Source organism: Brachionichthys hirsutus, chromosome 19 (genome assembly GCF_040956055.1).
Source record: "Brachionichthys hirsutus isolate HB-005 chromosome 19, CSIRO-AGI_Bhir_v1, whole genome shotgun sequence".
NCBI classification, from domain to species: domain Eukaryota; kingdom Metazoa; phylum Chordata; class Actinopteri; order Lophiiformes; family Brachionichthyidae; genus Brachionichthys; species Brachionichthys hirsutus.
This window is the reverse complement of record NC_090915.1, coordinates 8,485,320-8,501,425: the sequence shown is the minus strand read 5'-3', so window position 1 is coordinate 8,501,425 and position 16,106 is coordinate 8,485,320. Positions and strand designations below refer to the sequence as shown.

At 41.9% G+C, this 16,106-nt stretch overlaps 1 protein-coding gene across 1 annotated transcript in view; it reads left to right on the top strand.

Annotated features, from left to right (window-relative positions):
• Positions 1 to 5,987: 5,987 nt before the first annotated feature.
• The window catches only part of LOC137908444 (matrix metalloproteinase-17-like), a 43,567-nt gene continuing 33,448 nt past the window's right edge, over positions 5,988 to 16,106 (top strand). The window contains exon 1 of the mRNA XM_068752848.1: positions 5,988 to 6,113. Within this exon, the coding sequence (XP_068608949.1) occupies positions 6,006 to 6,113 (108 nt within the window). The 5' untranslated portion in view covers positions 5,988 to 6,005. The remainder of the gene's footprint in view (positions 6,114 to 16,106) is intronic.

Here is a 16,106-nt window from a genome sequence, read left to right as displayed (position 1 = left end):
TCTCTTTTCATTATGCTGCAGTGCAGATTCAATTAAGGTTCTAATATCATTATTGCCACAAATCATAGATATGGTTTGAGATCAATATGCATTTTGCACATGCAGAACCTCTCGTCAGCAAACACCAAGCAGCGCGTGTTGCATGTGAATCGAAACCATACGAGTGATTCTTGAATTAAAGATGACTATCGCAGCAGCATAACTGAAACCTCCTCTGTTCGTTCACATCAAATGTATCCCATAATGAATAATATATTGTACTGCTATGAATACATTTTAGACTACGGTAATTGGATTAATGTGATGATAAATTAATGGGAGGGTGATGGAGGGAACACCCTGCCTGTTGTTGTGAACCTGTTTTTCAAAACTCCAAAGGGTTGTCTCCAAAACTTCTAACCTTCACCGTCCCTCTTATTGCCTCATTTCTAATCCTGTCCAACCTGCTCACCCCCAAGGAGAACCTCAGCATCTTCATCTCCGCCACTTCTAGCTCCGCCTCCTGTCTTTTCCTCAGAGCCACTCTCTAAGCCGTCCATCATGCCTGTCCTCACCACTCTCTAGACCTTTCCCTTCATCCTCAATGACACTCTCCTATCACAGCCTGATACTTTCCGCCACCCGTTCCATCCTGCCTGCACATGGTTCTTCACCTCCGTTCCACGGTCTCTCCATCACTCTGCACTGTTGACCCGAGGTACCTGAAGTCCTCTACCTTCTTTACGTCTATGCCTCGTAACCTCATTCCTCGTTACACACATAGGGACCTATTGGATCTTGCTCTACAACAACCGTAAAATGTAAAACAGTATCTTCATATTCAGTTCAACTTTGCCACATATACTTGATGGAATTAAAGAGCAACATGTCTACTTTACATAACTGTGATAGAGAGAGTCAAAATCTTAAAAAAGCATCATGGGCCTCATGAAACACAAACACACTAAACTATTAAACTTACCTGTCAGTGTGCAAAAAGAAATAACTAAAATACAGTAATTAAAGACGACATGAAAGGAAATAAAAATAAAAATTTACAAATAGGGCATAAATAATAGAATATCTATCTTTTTGGTGGTAGCAGTGAAATTTACTTTGATTATTTGTTTTGACGAGGCGTATAATCGGACACAGCTACGTGAGCAGAATGTCTTTATAGGCTGGTGTGGTGACTGCTTCCTGTTTATGGTATGAATGTCCAGATTGCCTATTTATACCCTCCCCTTTAAAAAGGAATGTCCTCACAGCTGCGGGTGTAACTGTAACAAAGTGGTCCGGAGCAGGGATCAGCTTGGAGGTTATGCACGTGATGTCACCGTCAACAGGTGGCACAATCAAACCCCTGAGGATAAAGACACCAAATACAGCGCTCATGCTGAAAAGAGGGGTTGAGTGATTTCAGGGTTAATTCCGATAGAATCCCACCATAGGTTTTTCCAGGCTGTTGTAGACCAACTAGCTGAGAAGTGATGTCATGCTTCCTCAGGTGCTGTAAAGCTAATTAGCCAGAAACTTTGGTTTTCAGCAAGAAAAATCTAATTTAAATATTTTTACAAAACTGTCCTCAGAGAACTGGGAGAGCTGCATGGAGCTGACGTGTTTGCCAGCAGTGAGTGAGCTCAAACTGGAACAAACATGCCAGAGCCCCCAGCGCATTACTTTCACCTCCAAACTGCAGCAAGTAAAACAAGATTTTTCACATCTTACAGGCAAAAGGGTGTCACTGACAATTCATCAACACTATGATTCTGCAGCCGGCAGGTAAGCGTATGATGACTGTCTAACTAGTCACGGATTCCTTCATGGATTCTTGGCAGGCATTTCCATAAAAAACAGAAGCATCTCATGGTGGTCTAAAAGTCAAGGATCATCCTCTGGGGACTACAAATGTATATGATGGAAGTTGTTTTTGAATTACAGGTGGCCCTCACTTATCGATGTACTCATTTCACGGCGACTCCGAGTTACGACGGGCTTTCCAAAATTTAAAAGCATGTATTTAGAAGAAAGTGCTGTTACAATGAGCTGAATGCACTGGCAGCGGAGTTGTGCGTGAGTACGTACATTTTGTTTTGGGGGGGGGGGGATTTGCATAGATATAGGCCATTTATATACTGTACAGTATAAATGACCTATATCTATGCAAATCAAAAAAACAAATTGTTCATCAAATCATTTTTATGTCCGCTTTATCCGTATTACGGGTCACCGGTGTTGCTGGAGCCTATCCCAGCTTTTCTATGGGTGAGAGGCAGGGTATAACCCCGAAAGTGTGTGTGTGTGAATTTGATGCAACAGCAAACATAAGAGCTGATATATTTTATTTCTCCAGTTTATTGGTCATCTGCTGTCGTTGTACTGCCGTCCTGTTGCCACGGCATCATTAATTCTATCGGAAAATGTTGCACCACCAAAAAGATGCAGCGTGCGTGAATTGGAGATAACAGGGTAACAGGCCTGAATCTAACCTCTGTCTGTCTGAATGGTGCTGATGACTGACGTCATCCACAGAGATGCTTTTCAAGACTTCCGGTCTCTTCCTATAGTCCCAGTTTTGAAAGACACAATCATATGAATTATGGATCATGTCCTCGAGCAATTTCTACTCACAGAAAGTGAGCATAAAGGTTTGAAAATGTGAGAGTGTCTTCAAATGCAACCACCGAAGATTTCACGGCGGGGCAGCCCCGAGCCGTCGAGGACTGCAAGTGGGCATCAAAGTCTGTGAGTCTGTGACAGAAGGATTAGGAGAGGGAGACTTTGGGAGGAAGGAGGAGGGAGAAAGACGTGTGGAAGGGATTGTGGAGAGAGCGACACATATGAGAGATTGATGAATTATCATTTATCCTTTACCATTTTATATATACTTTCCATAGGGATACTGCCAAGGCCAACAAACTTTAAATATTGGATGTAGGAAACATTCTTTTTACACCCTGCAGGCTAAATGTTTTACCCTAGGGTGAATATTTGCATTTACAGAATTGAAGTTTGTATACTATTTATCCATTGCGGCATGTCTCAGGGGAAGTAAGAGTGTGTGTTAAACACAACCGGTATTATTTTGAAAGAGAAAAAGGGGTGTCTTTCTCTTGTCACCACTCTACCAGAGGGGCAGAAGCTTGTCAGGAAGGAGCAGAAAGTGGCAAAGAGATATGCATTGTTGTTTATGCATGGATGACTGAAAGGTTTATTTATATAAAAGAAGATATTATCTCCAGTTTTCTCAAAAAATGGAGAGCATATGGGAGGGAATTCAGATATGCCAAGTTTGGCTCTGCCAAATGATTTGGTCAGACATGAATGTAATTAGGTGGATTATTGTCATATAAAGGGATGCCACTCCATGCTGGTTCCTGCTAATGATGATCTATTGTAACTGGTACCAGTTGAAACACCAGAGATTGTATTTTCTGTATTAAACAGACGATGTAATTATGTTGGGTTGTTGCCATTCTCCTCATTTTCTCATTATCCAAGCTCACAGTATGAAATAAGATGCTTTGTCTATGTGCATTTATTACCTGCAGAATAGAGCATAAAGATGGAATTAATGCTGTTGACTTTAAAATCTACGAGCAGTCATGTTCAAACAACAGTTCATTAAGTCACACAAAAACACTCCTCCTCCGATTGATTTTATGCAATGGTAAAAAAGAAATTGACAATCATCTACTTTTCGACCTTTTAGAATAGAAAGCCTTTATTGTCATTGCATAGTGGCTACAACGAGATTAGGAGTGCTGCTCCGTTTGGTGCTTAGGTACAATATAAAATACAAATAGTAGTAACTCAGCAGTCTTTGGTGTTAACATTTGCATCAACAAAGATTAAGATGTGTTCTACAATATAGCCGACCATAAAAAATCCATTCAGTCCAAGTGCACACTGGGCAGCGGGTTTAAATGAAATAGTATTTATTTTGCTGAGAAAATAGCTCTCCAAAATGGTAAAACACTCCAGGTAAAATGTGTCAAGCAGACTGAGGTGAGTAAAGAGACGTTTCAACCTTTTGCTAATACAAAACGGAGCAACTGAAGAGTCATTCAGCAGATATTCTCATTACCTAGTGTTGTGGCTACACAAGTCTGAATTGGACTGGAAGTTGTTATGTTGTGAAGCACTAAGAGAGAAAAAAAGGAGCATTTTTTTCATATTTTTGCTGTAAGAGATGTAAGGAAGAAATTGTGAGTATTTGTATGCTTGTGTGAATTTAGAATAAACACCACATGCACCAATATCACCCAATCAGCTAGGTCTATTAAATGGTTAATACCTGTAGCTCAAACCGATCCGTGCATGTCCCTTCATTATTTGCTGGATTTTAACATTATGAAACGCAACAAAAATTGTAGAAAAAAAAAGTACAGTAACCTCTCAACAGAAGAAGAACAGAAGAACGCAGCGGATTATACAATTATTTCTTGTTGTAATTATCTCTGCAGCTCAGCAAATTGTTTTGTGTATTCCTCTGATGTTTTTTGTTTTTATATGGCGAAAATAGAAGTGTAATGAGTACAAAATAAAATGTATTTGCATTTCAGAGACATGTGCAGTTTCTCAACTTAAGCGTTCTATTTTCTGCTTAAGTGTATATTTAACCATGTGCAATTTGAGTCTATGAATGCGTCATGCCGAAATTCTGTTTGAAGGTCTGCATTATTAGTGCAGTATCAGGGCTTCATTTGCCTCTGCTTTCTGAAAGATTTAGATTTGAGTGGCATGATCCTTAAGTGGTGACAGAACGTGTGTGTTTTATGCTGACCTAATGCTTTGGTTGAAAAATAACTGAATGGCCTTTCATCTGAGATTCTGAGATTTCTTTTTTTGGTAATGGGACGAAAGGGCAAACATTTAGTTGGTGGACTGAAGGATTCATTCAGTGTTTGACAACAAAAAACGAAGAAGACTCCCTTTCTTGAACCCTTGCCATTGGCTTTTCAACGGATGACACCCGAAACACTGTCATAGAATGAAGAGGAGCATGCTTCCTCACTCAAGGGCTTTTTACATTTAAAAGTAGCTGTAGGTCATTCAACTTAACTGCAACTCACAAATGGCTGTGATTTTAAATTATTAGATATCGCCACAATGTTATGGTGTGCATTTCTGCTGCATTTTTCAGAGGTGGGAAAACTACAAAGAACCACAAAAACATTCAGAGCGCAGACCTCCACCAAGCAGCTCATTCCCCTCCTAACTGGATCTACACCGTCCACATGGTGATCTGGATCATCATCATCAAAAGGTTCTACATTGTTTTTGGTATCTTTTTAATCCATAAATGGATTTCTAATGTTAAAATGTAATATTTTACTGAGGCCTTTTCTCAGTAGAAAGCCCCTGAGCGTCATATTTATCGTGTAATCCTGACGATAATAGAGCAACACTTGACAAAATTGACAAATTGTCCTTTGTGCCTCTGACTTCCACCCTCGAGACGCTCAAATTACGCGCGTCATGAAAATTCTGTGGCGTAAAAGTGGGCTCGAACGGCATTAACCCGCCCCCCTCCCTCATCGCCACCTCATTGCCCCATCATCGCCCCCTCATCGCCCCCTCATCGCCCCCCTCTCGCACTTCCTCCGGTCCCCTGAATCCTTTTGAGCAAATCTTCTTTCACTCTGGCGATGTGTGCGTCAAGACGCGGTCGGTGCCGCTGCTTGGAGTCGGGACCAAACCGCGCGCAGCTGTTCTGGTATTCCACTCGTCAAGACTGAGCCAACGGAATCGCGCACGTCCTGCTGCAAGGATTTCACCTCTGACGGACTTGATACAGACCCGGACCAGAATTCACACATTTCTTTGAAACAAACTTGTGAATCCTGGTTTTAATGCGTTTTATGTGTTTGCGCGCAGCAGTGAGGGAGACTTATGCGGGCGCATTTTACGCGTGTGTCGGTGTGTGATTTATCCAGCGGATGCTGCCGTCCGGCTCGGCGTGTGCGCCCTGCAGGATCAGCCTGTCATAGGGCAACAGGACTTCTGTGCTTGTGCACAAGTGGATGAGGAATAATTCTCCGGAGATGCTGCTGCTGCTGCTGATTTTGTGCTTTTTACCTCTGACTGGAGCGGCTCCTTCTCGGGCTACAGAGCAGCTGGACACCGGAGTGGTAAGTTTTATTCATTTTAATTTTTTACTTTTTTTTCTAATCCCTTTCCACATATGGATCAGGACATTCCTGGTTATTATTACTTCTGGACATGCCTTTTCCCACTTGACACCCCCTCTTGGTTGACAGTGGCGTATTTTTCTACTGTTCATGCGGTTTTCTCTACTTTTGAATGAAGGCAAATTATTATCCTCACCACACTTCATTAGCATTTCACATCTCGCAGCAGTCCAAATCGATGGTACCCCGGTGCTGTTGATGGAAAAACATAATTGTTGTCCATAGAATGAATGTGGATTAGTAATGACTTGCAATAAATACATGTCTGTATTTGCCTTGGCGACATGACGACCTTCACCACAGACAGCATGCTGACATAGTTGTGCAATATTGAAAGGGAAGCAGGCTTTACTTTTTGGTTATCCATTTCACGCAGTAATTTCCCTCTCTGACCCAAAGTTTAAACAGTTAAGCGCATGTGCGTCATTAAAGGCAAACGAGATAAACAGCAGAACTTGTGAGCGAATAAAAAAAAATAGAAAATCAGTTTGCAACTATTTTATTAACAAGATTACATATTTTAAAGTTTAAACCATGCAAAATCTATATAAACACTACAGAATCTCACTTTTCAAATTGCAGGCGGTGGGAAACCTTCCAAGCCCTTTTTTCTGCGTAGGTGTCAGGTCAGTCCTTCCATTAATACGCGGAGGGTTGATCAATAGTCAGTTGACCTCAGGGGCGTTGCTAGACACAGTCTGGGCACGGCCCCCATTACTCTAATGCCTTTTCTTTTCTTTTCTTTTTTTTATTCCTTTGTGAAATATGATGTACAATGCCCTGCGTAAACTACCCATGATGCTGCATTCATGTTGCTGAATCTGAAAGAGCTGCTGTTGAATGTAAACATGTAGACATATGTTCACATCTTTGTGAAAATGTTACATTGAATATACATTAATGACATTGAAACGAGGACTTGTCATATTTTGAATGAAAGTTTCAGAGCTTTGGGTCACAAAAATGGTGTTTAGAAAAAGATTGTGGTTTGGCTTAGGTTAGCAGTTACGTTTTATATGTAACACAAATTGAATTTTGTTACTTTAATTTACCTTACGGGTGAAAGTTTAACATATCATGATTAAACATCAAATTGGTTTCACAAATGGTGTGAACGCCGGTCGCATCTGTTTGCTGCAGAACTTAAAGGAAAGCACCGGCGTGTCGCCTGCAGGCCAAATGGAATTACAGCATAGGAAAAGCACACGAGTTGGGAAAAGCACAAAGGTGGAGATTAAAGCAAATGAACTGTGACATTGGAGTCATTGAAGCAAACAATTAATTAGGATGGTGTCTCAACAGTCACTGTTTTGTCTGCAGCTGCTCCGCTCATCAAACCCCAGATACCAAGCCAAAGAGTTGCCCTCATCACCTGCCTGATACGTCTGTCCTCAACAAACCTGCATAAAACCGCATTTACCATTGAGTGTGAGCGCAGAATGGGCTGATTGCACAGGAGCGTTTTTGGCTCGTCATAGCGGGAAACTCACAGGTGCATTAAAGATAGCTGCATTCCAATTAGAGGACGACTTGTTATTGTGTGCACTATTGTGCACAGCAGCCCACGACACTTGAAACTGAGGCTTTGTTGCCGTCATTAAGGCTTCTGTTGTTTCTCCTGCTGCGACAAGTTTAAATGTCTGCTGTGCAATGAGTCTATTCATTGCTGCTCCGCTCCTGTTTTGGCTCACCAACTATTGTGAGAACAATCCTTTAAGGTGTCCAAATCAGGCACAAGAGACGTATGTGAGCTGCAGTTCCTCTGCTGGGGAGCAGCCTCTCACTTTTTTATGAACCTACAAACCAGAAGAATGAGCAGAAACTGCCCTAAAGAGGGCTTTAAGAAGTAAATCAGTTACAATTCATTATTTTCTTTGCCAGGAACAAACTTACACTCCACAGCACTGTGTTATTTGTCTGTCTGTATTTCTGTCTGTCTGTCCTATAGAGCTAAATGCTATGAAAACATGTTTTTGTTTAAAAACGTTCATACAAGGATGGAGAATATATGCATTTCTAGTTGAGATTCAGATCAAAGGTCAATAATCCTGTCGAGGAACTGAATCCAGGATATTTTTAAAGGTTCCTTCACTCTTGTGGAAGGAAGAATTAGATGGTAAAGATTGATTGATTGATTAGTCGTTTTATCCCCTCTAGTTTCTTTGAGCAGCCATCTTCTAATGTGTGCAAATCCTCCCATCCTGTAACTCTCAATTTGCATCAACACACCCCAAAGTGACTCAAATTAATTCACTAATTATCAAAACAGTTTCTGAGTAATTTCCTGAACATCAGCCAAACAGTTAATGGCGTAACGGTTTCCGCTCCGGTCAGAGGTTACTGCCTTTACCTCGGTTAACAGTCGTCTCTGGGTGAGTTGGCACTCAGGTTGCTCATTTGCTGCAAAAGGGATTTAGGTATCCCGAGGGAGTTAGAAAGCCAGAAGGACAGGTGGCGGCCCGTCCAGGGACCCGCCCCTCCCCTGTGACTGCCTGACTGACTCTTAAATAAGGCTTCTGCTGCTTTGATGATATGACTCTCAGCTGTTGAGAGAAGGTGGATAATTGGTTGTTAGGGTTTGAAAGGTTTCTCCCGTCCTGTGCGCCCAGTTGTGTTCGCGTCTGCTGTGCATTTGGGCGTCGATCCACAGAAACAAACGTCTGCCCACAGAGCGACGCATGTCTTGATCTCAGGCTCCATTGCTCCTAGGTCCCACCGCACTTCAGAGTCACCTTCCTGGGTTTTAGTCGAACTGGAGCACAGTCTCTTCCAAATGTCTCCATGCTGTGTTCTAAATTAACTAGCCACACATATCTTCTGAGTTCCAGTTTGGCTGTTATCTTGCCTAGTTATATCACTGCAGAGCACCAGTTTATCACTGCAGAGCACCAGTTTGCAGTATCAGCATTTTCGTGAACCGCTACATAACATCTCAAATGCAATCGACTCCGTGTTTTCTGCTCTGTGCGATTGTTACTCCTGGTGGTCGTTTAGTATACAGAACAACTGAGCTTTTCTATTCACCTTTGGAAGCAGCTATCCCAAGGAAGTTAAATTAGAACAGCTGTTCATCAAATTGGAATCAATCCTGGTTTAATTGTGCAGCATCTTACATTGAGGAATATGCAGCATCGTCTGTTCCAATGTGGAACGTTTCGATTCTGTCATTGTTGGTGTGATGATGTCTGAAGGGAACCACACCCTGTCTCATCTGTTTAGAATTCTGATTTCCTTTTATAGTTTTTTTCTATGAGAAACGTCTTCTGTCTGATGAAAAGGACATCTCCGTCCAGCCCTGTCTCCTTGTGAGGTATTGTAATACTTGTCCTTCCACCAGCTCGCCTCCTCAGCTCCAAGACCACGACCCCCTGTTAGCTCTCTGGCTCACCAGGGGGCACCCTCAATTTTCTTTCTTCTTCCAATTCAGATAGGAGACTTTCTTCTAGGTGCACATCATAGATCTTCTGATTAAACCCAGATGTCTAGGAGTAGTGGGAGCTCAAAGAGAAGACTGAATGAAGTGACAGTCGAGGAAAAGTGCAGCAGAGGTATCGCTCTAAAAATAAGTCATGCACCAAGGCGAGAAAAGGGGTATGAAATGAAAAAGAGGAGAATTCATCAACTAAAGACTGTCAGACATGAGGTTAGGACTAGATTTTCTTGAACGTAGGACTTCTTTTGTAGTACAGACTTCCCCTCTTGATGTTATCGCCGTTAAGATACTGCTTTTAACTAATGACTTCCGATAATTGAAAGCACAAAAGCGCTGTCTCGCTACCATCAAGGCGTGTAACATTTCTGTCTCCAGCGCTGTATCACGGGGCTTATATCCGGGGAAAGGACATTTTTATTGGGATGTGAAGTGGGAGATGACAAACTGCAGAATGGAGTGACTGACAGAGAGCGCAAGAGACAGTTCAGCATGTCATAAATAGCACATTGCCCCTCAGGAAGAGGAAGACACCGTGGCAACCAACCAGCCCTTCAATCCACTCCCCTCCAATCTGCCACTGCAGCTTTGTTAACGGCGCAGGGTCTCCAGGGAGTTGTAAATTTTGGAGATTGTCACAGTTTGTTATAGAGAGAGAAGCCATTTTGAAAAAGAATTTATGGGCTCTAACACTTGACTGGTTTTCAGGGCAGTGTGTGTGGGGTGGGGGGGGTGTAAGACCAATGTGTGGCAGCTGCAACGTTTAAGCTCTTCATTTGTAGGCAGTGAAAGGAGCCAATAGAATTGGGTGAATTCATGGCTGAAGGTTGATCCTGCAGACAAAGGAACTCGATTAAATGTTTTTTTTGTTTTCCGTAGTTTTTATGGGCTTCTGTGCTTGTGTGTGAGAAGAAACGTGACTCCCTGATTGTTCTCCCTAATTAATTATCTCGCCTCTGAAGAAGTCAAGGCTGGATCTTGTCGGTTTATTTGCTTTTCAGTTTAAAAGAACGGTGCAATGACTTGAACAGTCTCCTCCCCAGTTGTTTGATTTTACAACGGTGATCGGTTTAATACTGCATGTGGGCAAGTGAGCGCTGTTTGCCACAACAGAGCCGCACGCGATATGGTCTCTTTCCATTGGTTTGAACCGACTTCATTACTTTAGCAGGCCCACTCCAAGGCTCCCCATATAGAAAACCTCAAATCAACTCCATGTGGACAGTTCTACTTTTAACTCGGGCTGCCCCGCCTCTCCCTCTTGTCTTCAGCCAGATCAAGGTTTTTGGTTACCGTCGCTATTCAAAGGACCAACCAGATCTTGTAATTACGGCGGTTTCTGGTGCTGCGCTGGCTCGCATGCTGAAGCCTAAAATAATCTATAGCACTCAGCCCCGCTGCCAATAGACTGATTTAATAGCACGAGCAGGAAAACTCAAAAGCAACAAAGAGCTACTCTGAAATTGCTTGCAGAAATTGGCAGATTTTTTAATAAATGTGGTTCCGTGTGTGTTGGTAAATGTGTGCATGTCAGTTTCTTCACCACAAAGTGTGTGTGTGCATGTGCGTGCGCGTGTGTGTGAGCAGAACAGTATGTGTGTTGCACAATGACCTCATAGCTTGTCTGTCAGCCGTATTTGCAATTCCTTAACACTTCGCAGCAGAGCAGAAGATGAGAAAAGGGAACGGACGACAAGGACGCATCCTCATCTGCAGAGTCGACTTCAAGATCGCGATGCGCTCCTGATCCCATTTCTCTGAAGGTCTAATCTAAGTGAAATGAGGAGAATTAGATGGGGGGGGGGGGGGGGGGGTCAGGGAGGACCATGAAGCAGTGAGTGGGAGGCAGATAAGCTGCATCTCCATCCACTGGCAATTAGTTCCACTTTCTTTTAGTCCATACTCAAAACACGTGACAGTAATGCACCATTTACAGTCTGCTGTAGTCGTAGGAGTCCCCGTACGGCTGGTTCTCAAGGATGGCGTCACGTACCCTGCAATGCACTGGCGACGCTTCCGGGGTGTACCCCGCCTCTCGACTCCAGGGGACCCGCAAGGCGGATCAAGCGGACATGAAAATGAATCGATGAATGAAAATATTGTATATTTGCATACGAATAGGCCATTTATACTGTACATATCTCCAGTGTATCCCACATCCTTCTCCCCTGTCTTTGCTATCATGGGATGCTGGCTGAGTTTTATTCATTCCTTGTGTTTGCAGGTTTTGGCTGGGGGACAAGCCACATTACCGCCCACCGAAAGAGAAACTTAATAGAAGTTTCATTGGCTTTTTCCCCTGAATGGAGCCATTGAAACTTGTTCTGGTTACATTAAGCTCCAGTTACAGGAGAATGCTCTAATTAGTTCCATCAGTTTATTTATCTTTAATCTCTAACGGAGCTTTAAGGCATGTGTCGCCTTCCCATCTCTGTCGCTATATCATCCCTCCCTCACTGCCTCTTACTGTCACAGAAACCTAAACCGTCATATAGTTGTAGAAATTATGATTTTCTTTTTTTCCTTTCCCGTAAAGGATTCGTACCATAATAATATCAGGCTGCCACATTTCTAACTGAAATGGACCCATCCCTGAGAAAAATAGAAAGCTCGCAGGACTTGAATAAGCCCGAGAACCCACTGGTGCTTCTTAAACGGAGACGAGTCGCTGCTGGCATCGATGAAAGGAATTGTGCCAACGGCAAATGGTACTTCAGATGAGTAAGCATTTATCAGGAAACATTTTACAAATCATTAATGAAGGAAAGTTCACCCATGATTTGATTCATTTCAACCTCTATACCTATGTTTCTTTTCTACACGGAGCAGTAGTGTCCACCTTTCCCTATTCACATTGTCCGTCCAACTTCATCCCTTCTTTTTTTATCTCTTATTAGCTCATTTCTACATGACTTATTTTTGCCTCGCCTCCCTCTATGCCATTTCCTCTGCCTCTCCTCCTCCTTCCTCCCCGCTGCCTCCAGAAACAGGCATGAGCTGGGACTCGGCTCTCTTTTCAAACAGCTGCTCCTAAACTCGGGATTATATGATTCACTTACCGTCACATCTTAATCCCCTTGTCACACTCTCGTGCTCACAAGCATTCAAATTAGGACATATTTTCCTTCCAAATGTCTTGGATTGACAGCCACACGTCAAACTGACTGTAAACTGTCAGAATAAATACATCTGTCAAAATGTATAGTGCGTACTCTGAAAAAGTCAGGCCCGTAAGTGAAACACTTCCTGAAGAGATGCGATTAAGAAGTCCATCATAGATCAGCAGCTAATCAATCAGGGTGGTATTGGGTAGCAGCAGGCACTGATGAGGCGGATTACTTCTTTTATGTGATCTCTTTTCTCCTTGATCACTCGTTCCTGCATACACTTGTCTAGTCTTTTCCTTTTCAGATGCAATGGAGGAAAGTATAAAGTCAAATAACATTTGAATATACAATTGAAGTACCTAACAATCTTAAATGATGTATACTTAATCCTGTTTTACTATTGGTTGAATGTTCTTTAATGTATTTGTGCCGACTTGTCATGGAAGCCGCATCACATGCACGTAAAACACTATCAGTGCTTTGCGTGACTGGGAATTATATACGATGAATTATATAATTATGTTAACCGGGCCAGATAAATTACAGTATGAAAAGAAAGGGATGGTGTGAAGGATTCAGACAGATTTAAACATCCAGTTGTTCTACATGCTGCAACGAAAAATTGGTCACTGATTGATTTTAACCATTCACTATAGTTAAAAGGGAACCGACTGTAACAGTTCAAAATATCCTGCCAGTATAAAACAGAGCGAGTCCATAAGCTGGTTGGACGGGACAGGTGCGACATTCTAATGTTGCGTTTTGTGTGGAACCCGAAAGCAGGAGATTTAAAAAGCGGCAAGTATCAGTTAGCAGAAGTGTAGCTGCAGAAATGTCAGTGATCTGCTCTAAAATCGTTATATGGAAAGCTTTATTGTCAAAAGACATTCCAAAAGTTTTTTTTATTCTGTTATATTTGATCGACAGAGATCTTGTCGGTTGACCTGAGTGCAACTCTTCAGTGTGCCATCAAGTTTTGTGATGTGTTTTTTTTATTATAATTTTTAAATAATTAAAGCTTTGTTGTCAGTTCTAATACACTTATACTAATTAAATACAATTAATCTATGTTTTACATTTTAGGATACAATTAAACTCATACCAAATTCACGTCAGTTAGTTCACAAGGCGTGGGGGGTTGTCCGTGTCCCTGAACACAATTTTTCTGGTTTTAAATTAAGCTCCACCTCGAGACATCTCAACAATTGCAGATTAAAAAAGTTTTTAATCCCAAATAGTCACATGCATAGATAAGCAGGAGGGAGAGATCATGTTCCATTTATAGCAGTAAAGAAACTAAAGGTGGGGAAAATGCATTGCCACAGATGAACGCTCTCTACGCACGCTTAATCCTAGCTTCTATTTTTATTGGCTGGCAATCCAGTCTCAATTTTCAGTTTGATTAAACATGTCATTCAGCCTGCATGTCACCCCCTATCTCTCTCATTGTATTTTCTCCCTCTTTGATTTAATCTCTTTGCACAAATGAGACTAAATCCTTCATTTCTCCTGTGGATTGCGTTTACACTGGGGTTATGCCATTGGAACGGCTTCAGAAGCATCTCAGTCAAACGCACTTAAGCTTCCTTTGCTCGGATCCAACTTCATCCCAGTGTAATACGTAAAGTAAACCATCTCTCTCTGAGTAAGCTGGCTATACAAATTGGGGGGCTAGATGCTGTAGCTGGCTTCAATAAATGACAGTATTTGTGCCAGCATGCATGGATGTAATGAATTAAGAATTCAGCGGATAGAAACATAAGAAGCAAAGGATGCGCTGCATTTACATCTGTTTGATGTGTGTTTGGTGCCTTTTTATGTCATTGAATTGAGACAAAAACTATTTCTATGCTAGTAATTTCATGGTTCTTTAGATTGTTTGTTGTGCATTCAGAAATCCCACTGCTCATGTCATGATGCTTTTTTGAAACGGTTGAGATGTTCAGTTAGTGGAAGTCTGCATCTACTTGAAGCATTTGCTGTTGTAAAATCAAAATGCTTTCACTGCAACATGATCCCATATTAGCGTAGCTTTTCAGGCATTGATATTGCGGCTCTTGACCGCTGGTTCAGCTCCCAGTCCAGTTCTGCAGTAAAGATATTGTGATTTTCTTCTTATTCATTTGCACTCTGAAATGTTTTTTTATGTCTGTAACAGCGAAACATGCTGAGCTCCAAAATCACATTTCAGGCTGACTGACTCTAAAAGATGCAAGATTAACAGAAGTCCCGGTAATGTGCATTCCTAGCAAAATTAAAGCCGCACATAACCCATAATGCAACTCTCTAGATAGAGCAGACAGTCTCTGCAATGTGGGGGGGGGGGGGGGGGGGCATTCCTTGTTTTTGTGTATTTTTGCAGACATAATTTCCAAACTAAATATCTTGTATTTAGTTGAAATGGCATATAGTCTAATTAGGCCCTCCCATCCATCCCTCCGTGCAAAAACAAGACTCCATGCTTTATTATCAGCACAGAGTACCCAAGAGGCAAGGGAAGTCTTCATCCTTAATTGGCATTATGTAGCAAGATGACAGCATCAAAATAAAGCAAAATAAAGCGAGAGACAATGTGGTCACTATGTTGGACAGTCCGACTTCATGACCCTTTGAGAGTCTGTGAGGTCAAGAGGTTAAATTTCTCCCAGTGACTCATTTCCTGTCGGTGAGGAAGAAGATGAGGGACTCTGCAGCTGTTCATCGGTCTAAGTAGGGAATTGTTGTGAAACAGAGTGGACCGTGTGCACAGGGGCCAAATCGGATTCTGCTTTGGGGGATGTTGCTGTGGTGCTACGGCAAACACCACACTTGGTGTGTGTGTGTGTACAGATTTGCAGACTAAAAAAAATGATTTCATAGCACAGACATCTACAATAGAAAAATGAAGAAACAAAATAAGATATATTGTGTGATACTGTTAAAATAATGACTCCTCCTTTTTAAATACAAGAATCAGTTGTTTGTTTTTGCAGGTCAAAGTTAAACAACAGCAAACCAGCAAATTGGCTGTGCAGCACATCTGCAAACCTGACAACATAGCTATGCAGAATTTGGGGTTTTCACATGATGTTAGCAATGTGGCAAGGCAGACTTAAGTGTTTTTGCATGGAGTTAAAAATACAGCTCAGCAATAGTTGATTTTTTTGCATGAATTTTTTTTAATATCAGCAAATTTTAATGGCTTTGACAGGCAAAGGTTACAGCCAGAAAAATGCCGAGTTGATGCAGGTATACTGCATGAATCGACCTGGATGTAAGGTGGTCTCCTCCTATAGTGCATATTACATGAGGAAAGACAGGAAACCACTGTAAATCATACAATAATGCAGAAAAGAGGCTCGAGAGCAAAATGCTCATTTCAAATATTTCCTCAAGAACTTGTATTCTGATCCTCCC